At 42.7% G+C, this 18,426-nt stretch overlaps 1 protein-coding gene across 1 annotated transcript in view; it reads left to right on the forward strand.

The window, feature by feature from the left end:
- The first annotated feature begins 772 nt into the window (after window positions 1–772).
- Window positions 773–18,426, forward strand: part of LOC110287699 (uncharacterized) — a 28,522-nt gene continuing 10,868 nt past the window's right edge. The window contains exons 1-3 of the mRNA XM_029473736.2: window positions 773–868; window positions 16,875–17,001; window positions 17,192–17,252. Of these exons, the coding sequence (XP_029329596.2) occupies window positions 866–868; window positions 16,875–17,001; window positions 17,192–17,252 (191 nt within the window). The 5' untranslated portion in view covers window positions 773–865. The remainder of the gene's footprint in view (window positions 869–16,874; window positions 17,002–17,191; window positions 17,253–18,426) is intronic.

Consider the following 18,426-nt stretch of genomic DNA (forward strand, 5'->3'; position numbering starts at 1 on the left):
CCCTAAATTTTCGGTGAGACAAAGTCTTACCCCAGAATCTCAAAGGACAGAAGTCTTTCCCTCAGCCTACTCTTCCCCCTCCGCTGCCTCAATAAGACCAAAAACAAAGAAGAAACACCCCACGCTGGGGCTGGCCCACTGCATAACTGCATCCTTTTAAACTGATCATTAAAGATGTAAGTGAAAATAAATTACACTATGAATATAACAAACCAGAAATTAATAAGCCTATTAATTTCTATAAACTATTGTTTCCCCAAATCTCTAATTGTTAATATTCTGGGCACCCTTCCGCTTATGGGACAGATTGATAACTCCCCTGCAAGTTGAGTAATGGGCTATGCAAGCTCCCTACATTGATTCCAGGAGGGAGAAGGCAAACAGCCTACTGAGGGAGGGAAGCTGCAGCTGAAGCCAGGCCCTGGTGATCACAGGGTCACTGCCCACCTAGGGGAGGAGGAAGCGGCTGAGCAATGGCAGGTGGAGTGGTGGGGCCTCCATGGGGCTGCGCGGGGAGACAGATGGGTAGGCTATCAGAGGACTTGCACCAGTACTACAGAAATGCAGATCCTCTTAGATCTGGAAGAGGTTGGGCCCTGGACTGAAGCTTGGGCGGAGAACCTCTACACTGTGTGCCTTCAGCACACTCTAACCCTAGGGGAGGTGCTCGCGTCACTCAAGACTTACTGGCCAATCAGAGCCTTTAGGCGGACTTGCCAGTCAGAAAGGAAGGCGGGTTTTTCCGGGTGCCTTGGTGCCTGTTTCGCTTAGTAGCTGAGCAGGCTTGAATGGTCCCTTATGCTGTGCTCTCTGTCCTGCCGCTGGATGCTGTGGAAGGTGCTCAGGCAAGCTCCGAAGTTGCGACATGGTGAGTACAGGGTCACTGAAAACAATGGGGAGAAGCAGGAGTCTGAGCAGTGCGATCTGCTGTGGTGGGTCTTTCCCGGGACTCAGTGGGAATCTGCAGCTATCTGTGAGGTCCCCTGAGGTCCTAGCCACTCGCGGGACCCAGCTGTAGCCTCTGAATAACTTCACTGTGGGGGCTGCATGTGTGCAGAGCATTTGGCCTGTGTGTAGAAAGATCTTTGGCGTGATCCCAAACTCAGAGAGTCCTAGATTCTACAATTTCTGTTCTTAGCATTTGACATTTAGGTGGACAATCCATTTGGAGTTAATTTTGTGGAGGTTGTGTGCTGGGGAGCAATCCAATATCGAGTTGTGATGTAAAATTACAGGATTGATGATGTAAAGGATTTACTAAAGCTTAAGAGATAGTAAGGCACTCCAAGTAAAGTTTATCTAAGGGTGGACTGAATGTAAAACATCCCACAGATAAGTAATGTGCTAACCAGGGCATTTAGAGTTTAGGATGCTAGGATACACAGGCTTGTTCACCAGGATTGCCCAGATATATGGCTCCTAACCACAACAAAGGAAACAAACTTGATTTTCAGCAAGCATCTAGGCCCATCTCCAGATCAAAGAGCAGGCCTCTAACCAGCTGCTCAATGGGGCATTAGAGGATCACAATCTACAGTAAGGCCTGGTGTGCCATAAAGGTTCTGTTTTCTTCTTGAAAAAAGCATAGTTACAACACATGGGCAGGATGACACGTAGTGACAGCCATGTGAAAAGGGAAAAAAGAAAAGAAAAGAAAACTTTTGTATTATTGAGTGCTGGCCTGATCAAGCTGTAATTTCCCTGAGGTCCCCATGTCTGAAGCATGACACAGCTCCTTCTGAAACCCAAGAACACACTTGGCAGAGCCAGTCACAGCCTGAGGCCTACTCAAGCTCCTTGGGAGCTTTCCCTGAGACCCTGGGTATAGAGATAAAACCAGGGCCTTTTCTAAAATCAGGAATAAACTTGGGAGAGCGGCTAATGGTGTGGGGCCAGGGCTTTGGGAGGGGTTGAATCAGATTCTGAGAGCACAACTTCCCACCATATGGGGCTGTGGTTATCAGTTCCAAGGCCACTAGAAGTTTGGTCAGAAATGTTTTTGAGAAACACTGAGTTTTCCCTCCTGCAGCAGTGTTTGATTAGCCTTCTCCTGAGTGCGTCCCATTGTCTGATGTTTCTGCGGACTTCCTACTTTCTTCATCTTCCTGCTGACTTCAGAGGTGTCTCCCATCTCCTTCCTTTTCCCTCATGTCAATCGTGTACAAGATTACGGTATTCTTAAGAAGCTGACTTAGCATAAGCCATAGCTTGTGTAAGACCTCCCACCCCAGCTTTCATACTCTCTACCTTTTCCTTTTCCAATGTTTTTCATCATCTGGAACCTTCCACTTAGGACACTGTTAGTAACCTGCTGTGGTAGGGCACTGGTGTCCTTAAGAGATGATCCTGGAATATGCTTGCTGTGCAAATTTCCCATGTGTCTTAGTGGCTAGACTTGCAGTGTCCAGTCTGTATTTAAGTTGTTCAAAACTTAACCTGGAACCTGAACCTAAAAGAGACTTAAAGGTGGCAGCATATGTGGAATGCAAAATCCATCCTAGTCTGGCTCTTCTTTTAGCCTTAATCAGTGTAGCTGGTCTTTGCTACTTTATGGTTTCTTCTTTTCCCCTACTCTTAACCCCCTTCCCCAACAGCACCCAAGCTCCACCTCCCCCCCACCCCCCCACCCCGGTTTCACTCCCTAACACCAGATAGAGTAACAAGGATGAAGGAGAAAGAGATTTTTGAATCTACTTTCTTTCCTTGTACTGGACCCCCCCAGCATGAGTCAAACAGTCTCTGATACTGAGAGCAAGGATTAACGATAGGAAAGGCAGAAAGAAGATGTAAAGCCAAGAGTTAGATTTGGGAAGACTGCTGGTTAATACTGCTACAGCAGCAGCCAGCAGCAACCAGAGCCTTGATTTCATTTTTAGTAGTGTTTTTATACCCCACAGTATTCAAAGCAAAGCCACAAGCTTACAGAAACAATTTCCTGAAATATACACCGAATATCTGTTCTTATCCAAAGATACCTCCCTTGAACCTCAGGTGTACCCCCTTTTATTGTTCTAAGCCTCATCAGGCTGGGAAATCTGCCAACAGACCCTGACCCACCTTGACTGCCTGGGTACATAGAAGACTAGGGTCAGTTCTAAGCATAAACATAGGAGTCAAGGAACAAAAAAGGTGCAACTGAATTGCTCACTGAATTCAGTGAGCAAAAAAATTGCTCACTGAATTCAGGGTCTTATCAGGATGATCAAGATATGAGAAGTCGTGAGAAACACATTCCTCAGCTGTATTTTTTTTCTTTATTTTTCAGAGCTTACTTCCTTGTCCTAGACCAGTGTCAAATATTCTTGCCATTTTCCTAGAAGCAGTATCAAGAGCTCTCCACACCTGTGAGAGTAGAAGATTCTACTAAAATACAAATTTACTATACTAGGGCTCTGTCTGCTCATAGGGTGGGGTGGAAGGGCAGAGCTGGAAAGGCCTGTGCTGTCTGCATGATCTAATCTCTACTCCTCCAGTAGGAGAGCTGCTACTGTCCTCTGGGCAGCCTAGCAATCAGGAGGAGTAGCTTGCAGGTTCTTTCCATGTTCTTCAATGATGCAGTTCATCAGAGAGCTGTGAGGGACATCATAAGCCGTGCCATCATGATTGTGACAGCCACCAGGAAGAACAATTTGGCTAAGCAATCAATCACAGTCCAGTCTGATTGGACTGTGATGGTCTGTGAACCAGACTGTGTTTCTTTTGGTCCATGTGGTGGCCTGGGCAAAGGGCCTTGGCCTCAGAGCCTGCCTGAGTGTGGATTCCCTGAAGGGGGAGGAGGTTCTGCAGCTCTGAGCATAGGAAGCTGGGTTGCCCAGTGTCACAGAGAAGCAGTGCTTTGGGTGTGCAGAAGACAGATTTCAAAACTGAAAACCTGGTTTCTAGAAGTTCTGAAATTGCATTGCAAATTCAGTTTTATGTGATAAATTTTATAAATAGTTTAGAAACTGGTAGAGATGAGGTTATGGGGCTCATCCTTCAGTAATATCTGATTAAAATCCGTTTACCTTTCCACTATCACCAGTCACAATGAATGGAGTGATTCAGGGAAATTCAGTTCCAGGGTCCAAAAGGAGTTTCTGAGATGCAGAAGATCTCATGTGCATGTGCATGGTGGTGTGCAGGTGGATAGGGCAAATTCTACATCATGTGCTATAATCCAGGTGGCAGGAAGCAGACCTAAAATGATTCTTTGACCTTGGTTTGTGTGTGGACTCAATAGAGCTGGGTTTGTGCAAGAACACAACGGGGCATTAGGTGCAGCAGAGCTCTAGCCCACCTCTCCAATGACCTCCATACAGAGAGAGCTCTGGGGCCTCTGTTTGGAAGTGGGACCAGTAGTAGCTGAAGGGATCAGAAATGTACCAGTTAGGGGTCACTATGGGTTATTTTTGTGGGAGTTGTGAAGTCTGTGTTTATTCCATTTGTATACACATGCAGTCATGGGTAAAATTGATCATGTTTACATTTTTCCTGGCTGAGTTTCCTTAGGTCTTTTGATTGAAACTTGACTATAATTTGGGGCTTATGTTCTTGGCTTTTTTCTCTACATCTCATTTTTTCACAAATGTTATAAAGCTTTGGATTATTGTAGTTCTGTGATAAGTTGGGATAGAATTTACATTGTGCTGAAAGGCTTACTATTTCTTCATCACCCTAGTGACAATTCTGAGGGTTTTTTTGTTTTGTTTTGTTTTAGTTTTTGGTTTTTTGGTTTTTTGTTTTTGTTTTTTTTTTTATTTTTTTCATGGCAGATAGCTTTGGAATCAGCTTTTCTGTTAGGCATTTTCTTTTTTTTTTTTTGGTTTTTCGAGACAGGGTTTCTCTGTGTAGCCCTGGCTGTCCTGGAACTCACTCTGTAGACCAGGCTGGCCTCGAACTCAGAAATCCGCCTGCCTCTGCCTCCCGAGTGCTGGGATTAAAGGCGTGCGCCACCACACCCAGCTAGGCGTTTTCTTTAGATTGTTTTGAATTTATGCTGCAAATTAAAACTACCCAACATCCCTTTTATTTTTGAAAACCTCCCTATAATGGTGTTTTTTTCAGTTGTAAGTATGTGAAACTGAAAATGATGTGAAATAATGTACAAAGCTATAGAAAGAGGACTTTAGCATAGACTTTAGGGACACAATACGTTGTTAGGGTTACATAAATGATATCTCACTAAGTATAACTTAATTGAGAAAACAAAAAGAGTGAAAATAAGACATCGTCCAGAATTGAACAATGAATATGAATGTGATACAGGATTGTGTATTAGGAATAAACTCTGAAAGCAGTTGGTTGGGATTTTCCATAGATGTCAACTAAAATTAGTTAAGACCACGTTGTGTTATAGTTGATATAAAATTTTACTTTTTTTTTTTTTTTTGGTTTTTGAGACAAGGTTTCTCTGTGCAATCCTGGCTATCCTGGAACTCACCAGGCTGGCCTCGAACTCAGAAATCTGCCTGCCTCTGCCTCCCAAGTGCTGGGATTAAAGGCGTGCGCCACCACGCCTGGCTGCTACTTATTTTAATATATATAACACCTACTCCCAAGCAACCCCATTCTACCGAGTCCTCATAACAATGACAGAATTGCCATGGATCCCAGCAGTCTTCTCAGTATAGTTTCCATGCACTTGAAATTAGTTTAAAGAAGAACCAGAATTCTCATGTTCATTGCAGTTGTCTTATGGTAGCCTAAATATGAGAATTACCTCAGTGCTCATTTGTTGAGGACAAGCTGGGTGCCTTAAGGTGACATTGTGTTAAGGAAAGAAGATGATAGCGAAAGTTAAAGGACTAAGTTCTTGTAAAGACTCTCACAGTCAGTGCTGCATTGGTCATAAAAACAACATGGAATTACCGCTTAAGCACTGTTGACCCATTCCTTTTCCCATATAATTTTAATCTTTCGTGCACTCTTATTGTCAGATGGGTCTGAGGACTTGAGCCATCTTGTCTTTCTGCAGGTAGCAGTGGAAAGTGAAGAGAGACCATTCAGTCAACAGGACCTCAAGGGAGAGCAAGAGAGAATGAGACTGTGCCAGAAAATGAGAACAGATTGCTGGAGTTCATTTGAGGCCAAGCACAGCAATTCAGTCAGAAATGAAAGAAGCCAGTTTGACTCTGTTAGCCTGAAGAGGAGTTTGAGTCAGAACAGCTGAGTTGACCAACCAGCCAAAGTTCAGAAAGAAAAAGAAAGGGTGATTTTATTCAGCAGTTAAGTCTTAGATGCCCAAAACATTCTAGACCTAGATAAGATTGTACAGAGGTTAGGAGCTTTCAGGACTAGGTCTAGATGATCAGGAGGAATTGAGCCTCCAAGATGATATTTTTACAATCCTTCGTGAGGGTTACCGACTATAAAAACAGAATGAAAACTGTATCTGTCACATTCCTACTGTCCCTGTCTTCACTATTTTGCTTTTCTTTGTTCATTATTGTTTACCTTTTTTGCATTTTCATGTAAGCAGTATTGAATTAATATTTATTTGAAGATAGATTCTCTCTCATTCAATACATCCTGAGCACTGTTTTTCCTCCCTACACTCCTCCCAGCTACCGCCCCTCCCCAATTACACCTCTCCTCCTCTCCCCAACATCCAGTAACCCCCTGCACTGTTTCCTCTGCAAAAAGGAGCAGACTCCTAGAGAGGACAACCTAACAGGACAAAACAAGATAGAAAAAGACAAGGTGAAAGCCTTCATATTGGACAACGCACCCTGATAGGAGGAAAAGTCTCAAGATCAAGCTAAGGAATCAGAGTTATACCTGCTCCCACTGTTAGGAGTCCCACAAAGACACCAAGCCAACAACCATAACATATCAGCAGAGGACCCATGCTGTCTCTATGCTTGCCATTTGTCTTAGTCAGGGTTTCTATTCCTGCACAAACATCATGACCAAGAAGCAAGTTGGGGAGGAAAGGGTTTATTCAGCTTACACTTCCATACTGCAGTTCATCACCAAAGGAAGTCAGGACTGGAACTCAAGCAGGTCAGAAAGCAGGAGCCCATGCAGAAGCCACGGAGGGATGGATATTCCTTACTGGCTTGCTCAGCCTGCTCTCTTATAGAACCTAAGACTGCCAGCCCAGAGATGGTCCCACCCACAAGGGGCCTTTCCCCCTTGATCACTAATTGAGAAAATATCCCACAGCTGGATCTCATGTAGGCACTTCCCCAACTTAAGCTCCTTTCTCTGTGATAACCCCAGCCTGTGTCAAGTTGACACCTAAAAGCAGCCAGTACACCATTTAAGTCTCTGTAAGGTTCCTAGAAATCCAGTCAGTGTTACTCATGGGTTCCCTCTCAGGTCAAGGGTCAAGTTAAACCAAACATTGGTTGGCCACTCAATTTTGTTACCATCATGCCCCAGAACATCTTGGGGTGTGTGTGTGTGTTTGTGTGTGTGTGTGTGTGTGTGTTTAAGGGATGGTGTCCAGGTTTCTCTTTCTGTAGCCTCTAGAATGCCTTCTCTCTTCAAAGAGAATAGAACATAGGGGTTAAGGCTTCAAGCCTGCGCCACCAGCTTGATTTCTGCATTCAGTGAACTGTGTGGAATTTGTCCTATGGATGGGGCCCTGCTGTCAGTTATGCAAGAACAAAGTTTTGTCCTAACGTCAGCATGGATAGTTTAAGGATCTCCAAGAGACCACCTTGGCCAACAGCTCAACCAAATGTAACCCATTTCCAGCATGGATTGTTTAGAAGGAGATCTGTGCTTCCCCCTATAGCCCATCTGTACCTAGCCTCTCTGGGTTTGAGGAGTACAGCTTGATTATTATTTACCTAGTAGGTAATATCCACTTATAAGTGAATGCATGCCATGTGTGTCATTCTGGGTGTGGGTTACTTCACTTAGGGTGGGTTGTTTAGTTTTGTTTTAAGTTGCATTCACTTTGCTGAAAATTCACAATGTCGGGTGTTTTTTGTTTGTTTGTTTTTAAACAGCTAAGTGATACCCCATTGTATAAATGGACCACAGTTTTTTTGTTTTGTTTTTTATTTTATCCATTCTGCAGTTGAGGTACCTCTTGGTTGTTTCCAGTTTCTGGCTAGGATGAGTAAATGTGCTATGAACCTAGTTGAGCAAATGTCCCTGTGGTAGGGAGGAACACCATTTGGATAGATTCCCAAGAGCACTGCAGCTGGGTTTTGGGTAGATGGATTCTCACTGTTGTGAGGAACCACAATTCTGAGGAAATACTGATGTCTATAGAGATGGTATTAGTTTGTACCCCACGATTCTGAGGAAATACTGATGTCTATAGAGATGGTATTAGTTTGTACCCACGATTCTGAGGAAATACTGATCTCTATAGTGATGGTATTAGTTTGTACCCCACGATTCTGAGGAAATACTGATCTCTATAGAGATGGTATTAGTTTGTACCCCACGATTCTGAGGAAATACTGATCTCTATAGAGATGGTATTAGTTTGTACCCACGATTCTGAGGAAATACTGATCTCTATAGAGATGGTATTAGTTTGTACCCACGATTCTGAGGAAATACTGATCTCTATAGAGACGGTATTAGTTTGTATCCCACGATTCTGAGGAAATACTGATCTCTATAGAGATGGTATTAGTTTGTACCCACGATTCTGAGGAAATACTGATCTCTATAGAGATGGTATTAGTTTGTACCCACAAGGAGTTGGGGTTTGTTCCCCTTTCTCCACATCCTTGCCAGCATGAGCTGTCACTTGTATTATTGATCTCAACCATTCTGACATTTACAAGACAGATGCTCAAAGTAATTTTGATTTGCATTCCCCTCGTGACTAAGATGGCAAAGATTTCATTAAGTATTTCTCAGCTTTTTGAGACTCTGTTGAGAATTCTCTGTTTAGATCTATACCACATTATAAATTGAATTTTTTGGTTTGGATAGTCTAGTTTCTTGAGGTTATTACATATTTTGAATATTAGGCCTCTATAATATGTGAATTTGGTTAAAAAAATTCTTCCCATTTCTTAGGCAGCCTTTATGTCCAATTGACCAGGTTTTTGCCACTTTTAATCTATTTTCTTTTATTGGCAAAGAGGAGAAACAGGATACACAGGATGAGTATTGGCCTGTAATTTCTTAATTTTTTATTATACTCTTGTACTTCATTTTTAAAAGACTTATACATCTGTCTGTCTGTCTTTTGGTCTCTCTTTATTTGTGGTGCAATCTACATTGTGTGATTTTATTCACTATAATCTAATTATATTGTTGTTTCTCTGGAAAATGATAGACCTTCACCTATTTTTGTCTTTTGAAAATTTACTATGAGTTTCTTGAGATTTTGATAGTTGGGAAACAGTTTTAGTTTCCTCTTCTTGATCCTGACCGCTTGCTTCTCTCATATTTTGGCAACTCTGGCTTCCAGGTGATGCAATCAGCAATTTTGGGGGTTTTGCTACTTAAGTGATTGATATGGTTAACACATTAGATTTGGCTTTTTAAAACTTTCTGATATATTATTGTCTGTGTGTCCTAATTAGCTTCAGTTGTCAACATTTTGGAGCCTACACTCATTTCTCATTCAAATGCCCTCATTAAAATGGCTGGATGCTGTGTCTGTGAGAGATTGTGTTGTGTAATGATTGATGTAGGAAGGCTCTTCTGCTGAGGGTGGCAGGATCCCTGAGCTAGTGAGCCTGGACTACATAAGAGAGCTAGCTGAGCATGAGACAGTGACCAAGCAAGAGGGCAAGGCAAGAAACAATGGTCATCCATGGTTTTTGCCTAATTTTCTTGAAGCTTGAGGTTCTATCCTTTGGTCACAAAATGATGGACTGTGATCTGACAGAACCAAACAAGTGAACATGCTCATTACCTGAGATGCTTTTGGTTAGACGATTCAATCAAAATAGCAGAGTAGCAAGTTAGAACTAAGAAAAAAAAAAACAAAAAAAACAAAGTGATTTTGTTGCTGGACAGAAACTGCACATGTTTTCCTTTGGAAGAATGTGGAAGATATCAGGACTTGAGATGGCAAACAGCATAGAAAGCTGTACTTAGAGCCTAATTGGCTGTTGTAGCATCTGGAAGATTGAAGTATTGCAAGTAATGCAGACAGAAGTTGAGGTCATAGGATTTTAGTTGAAAACAGACTCCATGAAAAATTTAGGTAGTTGTGATTTGTATGGTAATTTGACCCCAAATCTTTCTTATCCATCCCATGCTCTTAAAAATTGAGTAAGGCCGAATTAAAAAATAACTGGCTGTATTTCGTAGATGGAATATAGAATCTGTTGGGTTGGGGGGGGGAGGGTATGGGGGACTTTTGGGATAGCATTGGAAATGTAAGTGAGGAAAATACCTAATTAAAAAAAAAAAGAATCTGTTGGGTGATTATTAGTAGTAACTCATTCAGGACTAAAAAGGAAAAAAAAAAAAGTAAGTTGGGCAGAAATTAAAGCAAAGTCTGTGGCTTGTAGAGCAAACCAGCACTGGGTAGTTTCAAATGGCAGCTGAATGCTGAGAAAGCAGACTGAATTCAGGATTGAAAGCCTAAGAAGGTGTCCTGAGGGAAACCCACCCTCCTGCTAAGCCTTCAATGAATGGAAAGGGGGGTGGGTAGGCAAAGTGATTCCTAGTCCCTGGAGGGATCTTCATAGAAAACCTGCTATCACTGTGGTCCAAGCATGGGGGAGTCCATCCCAATTTAGAATCCAAACTTGACAGGTTCCAAGTTCTGGAAATAAGAAAGATGTAAAATTTAAGGTCGTGGATTCTTCCCCTGTGGTTTTAGTCCATCACTGTTCCAGCCATCTATGTTTGCCAGAGTCAGAGCCCCAGTGAGGGAGGATACTGTGAGAGTGCATTGCATGAACCTGTAAGGATGAAGCCTGAGTTGCATTTTGAGACTACAAGATGTTGAGCTACCTAAGCTAGGAGACACCTGCCATGGAGAGCGGCATATAGAGAGTGCAAGTAACTAAACTGAGAGATGTATGAGAAGTTTCAGGGATAGGGCCGTCTAAGGCTTTAGAAACTGAGGTGCCTTGTGTCTGAGACAGAGCTACAGGATGTGGTGTTTGTCCTGCTGGGTTTCCTGCCTTGGTCCAGTCTTCCCACACTATGTACACATTCCTCTCTTTTGGAAGGGGAAGGGGCATTCTGTTGGAAAGATATAACTTGTGTTTTGATTTTACAAGATGTAGCAATCATGAGTGTCAGAAGAGGTGTTGGGAACAAAATAAAAGGTGGGGGGGGGCTGGAGAAGGGCCCGGGGAAAAGTGGGATAGGAAAAAGATGCCCACACCCCGCCAGAGTTTCCCTATTCTCTGGTCAGTCAGGCATGGGAGGGCTGCTATCTACCCTATCCACTCATCCCTGGGTGGGCATTCCTCTATCCCACTCTTCAGGGGGTGGTCAAGGGGCAGCCCAGCCTGGGACACCCCCCCCCCTCAGAGCTACTTTGCTAAAGCCACCAGGGTTGTGGGAGAGAGGGAAGAGGGAAGAAGTTCCCAACACTGACCAGAGTGCGCAGTGGAACTTGAAGCAGCAGAACAGAGACTCTATGATTTTAGAGCTTTATTATAGAAATGCAGGGGAAAGAGAGAAGGTAGAAAGGAGGAAGAGAGAGAGAGAGAGAGAGAGAGAGAGAGAGAGAGAGAGAGAGAGAGAAGAGGAAAGAAGACAAAGAGAAAGGGAAGAGGAGAGAGAAGTGAGAGGAGAGAGAGGTGAGAGGACAAAGGAATAAGAGAGTGAGGTGCAGGCTGAGCACCCCTTTTTATGGTCTTCACTGTTGCTAGGTAACTGGGGAGGAGTTTAGCCTGAAGGTCAGAAGCTTGGGCCATTGCTTACGTGACTACTGACCATGCTTCTCTTGTGGGGGCTGTGGAAGGTGGTACCTTAGGTAGGGGCCGGAGTTCCAGGAGCATGAGGGAACGCCTATAGAGTCATGTAGGTGAATTATGACCATCGGGGTTCAAATCTCAGCTCGACTGGAGACCAGCCTGCAATTCCCCACAAAGAGGTGATGGAGAGATGGCTCAGCTGTTAAGAGCTCTGCTTGCTCTTCCAGAGGTCCTGAGTTAAATTCCCAGCAACCACAAGGTGGCTCACAACCATCTGTATTGGGATCAGATGCCCTCTCCTGGTGTGTCTAATGACAGCTACAGTGTATTCATATGAATGAAATAAATAAACCTTGAAAAAAAAGTCTCATAAGAGACATTGGACATTTGAAGAATGTATGGACTGCTGCAGATGAAAGACCCACAACGTGAGGACTCCCCCACGTTCTGACTCATGAGAGGTGACACCCCAAAATCACCCACAAGAAACGATCTTGCTGCAAATTGCAAGAGGATTTTTATTCAAGAGTGTTCTCGGGCCCATGGCCATACACCACGCAGGGGTAGAGGACCATGGCGCCCCGAGTAGCTGAGTAAGGGGGTATTTAAAGGAAGAAACCACAACTCATGGAGGTGGGGAGGGCGTTGTTGGAAAATACCAAAAATACCAGTTAAGAGTCACAAGGAAGTATAAAGTCACAAGTGTCAGGTTATCTCTAAAGAGTTTCTAAGAGCCCCTAACAATCTAAGAGCCCCTAAAGATAGCACATTTGCATTGCAGGTTCCAGTAATGGTCAGGGTGCCTTTCTTTGAATGAACACTCTTTGAACCCAGGAAGCGGGTGGGTGGAGGAAGGAATGTCGCTATCTGTTTTATGACCAGCACCTGGAGCACTAAGCCACAAAAGCCTGGGCCCAAAAGCCTCGAATTTTGTTTTTACTTTGCTATACTTCTTCACAGACTATTAGGGTCATTAAAGTTAAACTGTGTGCATTTTCAGCATGGATGACCATGATCAGAATGTAGTTGATTGAGTGAAAAAGGCCACAGATAGGGTGATGTCTTTGAACATTTGTTTCTTTTTGTGGCTTTCTTTGGGAGAGCTTATAATGTTAGGATCCAAGAATCACTGAAGGAAGCCCCCAACTCAATGGTATGCAAGTGTTTTATTCTTCAGAATTCTTTCATACAGGGGTCTACCATTCACTATGTTGGATACAGACATGTGAGCTTTGCAAGCTCAATTTAAAGCCAGTTAGGGGAATTTCAGGGAGGAGTAGGTGAACTTTATTCTGATTAGTTGGTTCAATTTCTAGAGATATGGGTGTCTTTTGGATGGTTAAGGATCTGGGGTATTTGGGGGACTTTCAGGAACCAATGCTGACTAAGCATTCTTTGTTTAGGCTTGGCTCAGGCCTGGTGGCAGGGGCAGATCCTGGAAGCTCCTGATTGGATACCTGTGAGGGTGGTTTTCCTGTAATGGACTTGTTTGGACTTTTCCAGTTCTGTGAAACAGAAACTTAGTCCTAGTCTCCCAAACTGTCAGTTTGCAACCTGTTAATGGAGTCAGCCTGGCTCTAGTCTCAGTCCTCTCAATCTTTTGGAGGAGGAAACTTTCTAGATTGCTTATTGGGGATCAGACTTGAGTGTGTATACACTCAACCCATTTCCTCTGTGTGTGTGTGTGTATGTGTGTGTGTGTGTGTGTGTGCTACTGTGTTGTGATTGGACCTGATTAGTCAGCTTCCTTCTTATGTTCTCTTGTCTTCACCATTATACACCATCCCTAAATCACGTAAGATCCAGCTGAAGCAATTGTTATTCAGGGCTAAGCTATTTTGCAAGCCTGGTGTTTTATAATTTTAATTTAGTTGTTTTTGTCTTTGGGGGCAAAGTTTCTTGTGTAGCCCTGCTGTCGTGAAAAGTAGGTGTGCAGAACTTGAGGCCTCAAACTTAAAAGTCCACCAGACTCTGGCTTCAGAGTGCTGGGATTAAATGTGGGCCAACATGCCTAGCTTTTTCTTTTTGTTTTTATATCATTGTCTGATGGGCTTGCAATGTAGGTATTGGTACATGTCAAGCATATGCTGTTGTGTTGATCTTCATCCATGTTGTGAATTTTGAAATTTAGCAGAGAGAATATTCTGTTTCTCAGTATAGACATTAATACTGCCTGAGCTTTACTGCCTGAGCTTTCTGAGTCATTGGTTTGCAGGTGCATAACATTCTTCCTACCTGTTGTGTTTGTTTTGATTTTAAATGAATATGAGTAATTGACTATATGCATTAATACTCACATCATGAATGCCTGGTTCCCATAGTAGTGAGAAGATGGGTTCAGAATTCCTGAACTTGGAGTAATTGATAGTTGTGAAGCCCCTTAGAATTACTAGCAATTGAGCCCAATTATTTGGAAGACCAGCAAGAACTCTTCACTGGTGAGCCATCTCCTGTCCAATGTAGGATCAACATTTTCATCTGTCCATTTCTCTCTGTTTAAAGATGCATCCCCTTTAAGTAAAATCTCGCTAGTGTTACAGATTAAACTGGAACACGTCAGGATTCTGGAAGATGAACAGAGAACTGGAGTGAATGTGTAATTCTTTGTAGGAACTCCAGTAAAAACCTCCGAGTCCCTTCTCTCTTTCTTTTTTGTTTGATTGATTATTACAGGGGAGACAGGGTCTTAATATCTACCTCTGGCTGTCCTGATAGACCAGAGATATACTTGCTTCTGTCTCCTGAGTTCTGCAATTAAAGGCATTAACTAATATGCTCAGCATGCCCATCATTATTTGTAGATAGTAATTGTTCATACAATTTCTCTGATGTATGCTCAGTATCTCTCTCTCACTCTCTTTCTCTCTCTCTCTCTCTCTCTCTCTCTCTCTCTCTCTCTCTCTCTCTCTCCCTCCCTCCCTCCCTCCCTCCCTCCCTCCCTCCCTCCCTCTCTCTTTCTCCCTCTCCATCTCTCTCTCTGTTAATTAGCAGTTCTTTTGCAAGGCTATATCCTATTCAAAGATCAAAGAACTGACAAAACTGAACCTTATTACTCAGTGTCTCAGTCAGGGTTTCTATTCCTACACAAACATCATGACCAAGAAGCAGGTTGGGGAGGAAAGGGTTTATTCAGCTTACATTTCCATACTGCTGTTCATCACCAAAGGAAGTCAGGACTGGAACTCAAGCAGGTCAGGAAGCAGGAGCTGATACAGAGGCCATGGAGGGATGTTCTTTACCGGCTTGCTTCCCCCTGGCTTGCTCAGCCTACTCTCTTATAGAACCTAAGACTACCAGCCCAGGGATGGTCCCATCCACAAGGGGCCCGTCCCCCTTTGATCACTAGTTGAGAAAATGCCCTACAGCTGGATCTTGTGGAGGCATTTCCTCAACTGACACTCCTTTCTCTGTGATAACTCCAGCCTGTGTCAAGTTGACCCCCAAAACCAGCCAGTACAATTGACCCCTTGTCAACTTGACACACAAACATATCACTAGAAAGCCTCAACCCTTAGTTTCTTATTCATCCCCAAGATCTAAACAACTTTAAAAGTCCCACAGTCTTTACATATTAAAAGTTCAATACTTTTAAAATATCCAATATCTTTAAAAATCCAAAGACTTTTTACAATTAAAAGTCTCTTAATTATGGGATCCACTAAAATATTTTCTTCCTTCAAGAGGGAAAAATATCAGGGCACAGTCACAATTAAAAGCAAAAATTAAACTCCAACTGTCCAATGTCTGGGATCCAACTGGGTCACTTCTCCAGCTCTGTCCTTTGTAGCACACAGCTTGTATTCTAGGCTCCAGCTGCCCGTACTCCACTGCTGCTGCTGTTCTTGGTGGTCCTCTCATGGTACTGGCGTTTGCAAAACACTGCATGACCTCTTCAGTCCTGGGCCATCAATTGCAACTGAGTCTGCACCTTCACCAATGGCCTTCCATGGCCTCTCACAGTGCCAAGCCTCAGCCCCTCTTTATGACCCCTTCATGCCTTCAAAACCAGTACCACCTAGGTGACTCTTAGACATTACGAAGTCCTGCTGCAGCACAAAGTAAAACCTTGGTTATCTCTGGAACATAGCCTCCATGCTCTCAGAAAACACTTCCCAGAAGATTTCACCTCAATGATGCTGGTCTCTTCTTATTCACAGCTAATTTCTTACCTCCAGCTAACCAGCATCAATAGTCCCAGGAATGCAAAGTTTTCATTTTAGTAGTTCTGGTATCTTGTTAATCACAACTGATTCTTCAGCCCCAGCTAACCAGAACCACAGAATCTTCACAATCAAAATAGCAATGGCCCTGAAAAGAGGCTTTAATCTTCCCTCTGAAATTTCACAAGCCAGACCTCCATCTTCTGCACTGTTCTCAACATTATGTTACAAGCTCCTACACAACATCCCACAGAGCTCTTAACACTGAGTAGATCTTCTAGCCCAAAGTTCCAAAGTCCTTCCACAGTCCTCCCCAAAACATGGTCAGGCTGTCACAGGAATACCCCACTATGCTGGTACCATTTTGTCTTAGTCAGGGTTTCTATTCCTGGACAAAACATCATGACCAAGAAGCAAGTTGAGGAGGAAAGGGTTGATTTACAGCTTACATTTCCATACTGCTGTTCATCACCCAGGAAGTCAGGACTGGAACTCAAGCAGGTCAGGAAGCAGGAGCTGATGCAGAAGACGTGGAGGGATGTTCCTTACTGGTTTGCCTTCCCTGGCTTGCTCAGCCTACTCTCTTATAGAACCCAAGACTACCAACCCAGAGATGGTCCCACCCACAAGGGGCCCTTTTCCCTTGATCACTAGCTTAGAAAATGCCCTACAGCTGGATCTCCTGGAGGCATTTCCCCAACTGAAGCTCCTTTCTCTGTGATAACTCCAGCCTGTGTCAAGTTGACACAAAACTAGCCAGTACACTCAGTTTCCTTCTAAGATGACTTGGTAACTAGGTCAGAATTTATTGGCCATTAAATAAGTGGGGGAAGTACCAGAATTACAGAAATATTTTATCAATGAAGCATACATTTACAGTGATGTCAGTATCATGGTTTCTGTTGTACACATGTATGGAATATTTTAGGATGCATTGACTTATGATGATGTGCATATGAACTTCACTCGAGAAGAATGGGCTTTGCTGAATGCTTCACAGAAGAGCCTCTACAAAGATGTGATGTTGGAGAACTACAGAAACCTCATTGCTGTAGGTAAGACTGAATTTTCTTTTACTTTTTAAAATAAGGGAACAACTGGTTTTTTTTGTTATTGATGCTTTTCTGTAATTCCACTTGAGAATGAGGAAGAATGAGGTGAATAAATCAGGTTTACTAAAGATAGTAACTTAAATTTGCCTAATTTCCAATGATATATCATACATTTTCTGGTACTATATTTTAGGCTACAATTGGGAAGAACGTAATATTGAAGAACATTGTAAAAGTTCCAGAAGACATGGAAGGTAATTTTTATGTGCAAATTGGTACGAATATGCCTCTGAAGAAATGTTAATGTGTCCTGGAACTTTTTTAAAAAAATCAACAGTGGAAAAAAAAAATACTTCTTTTAGTGTATTGATTATTTAATTCTCACAAGTTCACGCGTACCTCAGGGCAAGGCGCCTGATTTGTGTTTGCAGGTATTCCTCAATGAAAGAAGACAAGCAAACAATGCCTTATCTGATATTACCATTTGAATCATAGCCACATTGCAGCTATTCTGTCCAACTGCCAATCTACTCTCATACCACTCACATATTGCCAAGGATATAAGGTGATAAGTGTATGCCTTTTTTTTTTTTTTTTTTTTTTTGGTTTTTCGAGACAGGGTTTCTCTGTGTAGCCCTAGCTGTCCTGGCACTCACTCTGTAGACCAGGCTGGCCTCGAACTCAGAAATCCTCCTGCCTCTGCCTCCTGAGTGCTGGGATTAAAGGCATGTGCCACCTCTATCCGGCAGCTGATTACTCATATAGTAACGTTGCTAAGTTTATATGAGAGGGGCAGTTCATGAGAGACAGGAATGTTATTGAGGAGAAACCTCAATTCCTATACCATGTGTCTATGATGAACAAACAGCCAAACTTCTTGAATGCAATGTGATAATCTTTCATTTGCTATTCTTTTTTTAATTGGTATATTCTGTGTCACAATGGATACAAGCCATGTGAGCATAGGGATATTGAAATAAGCAATGTAACTCTCTCTCTCTCTCCCAGAACAATTAAAATGTATATAGTAGTCCACACCTGAGCAAACATTCTCAGTGTCATACAAGTTTATAAATGGTTGGTTTTCCATCTTTAGTGGGAATATATCCATAAACTCACACTGCAGAAAATCCCTATGAGTACTAGGATTATGGGAATTCTTTTCTGTTTGTCCTGGTTTACTTTGCCAATGTAGTGTGAAAATGTAGTGTATTTCACAATATCAGAAATTTATGAATATACTTAGTATGGTAAAGCTCTGAGCTCTTCTATTTCTCTTCAAATTTGTGAAAAAAATCTCAGAGAAAAAGGATGCTACAAATGAGTGCCATGTAATAACACTCTTACCATTACAGGCATGCAAAACAACCTATAATGAAGGGGAACCCATGAATGTAAACAAAGTGATAAAAATCTTAAGATGTGACT

Source organism: Mus caroli, unplaced genomic scaffold, assembly GCF_978045245.1.
Source record: "Mus caroli unplaced genomic scaffold, Mus_caroli_1 scaffold_4, whole genome shotgun sequence".
In the NCBI taxonomy this organism is placed as follows: domain Eukaryota; kingdom Metazoa; phylum Chordata; class Mammalia; order Rodentia; family Muridae; genus Mus; species Mus caroli.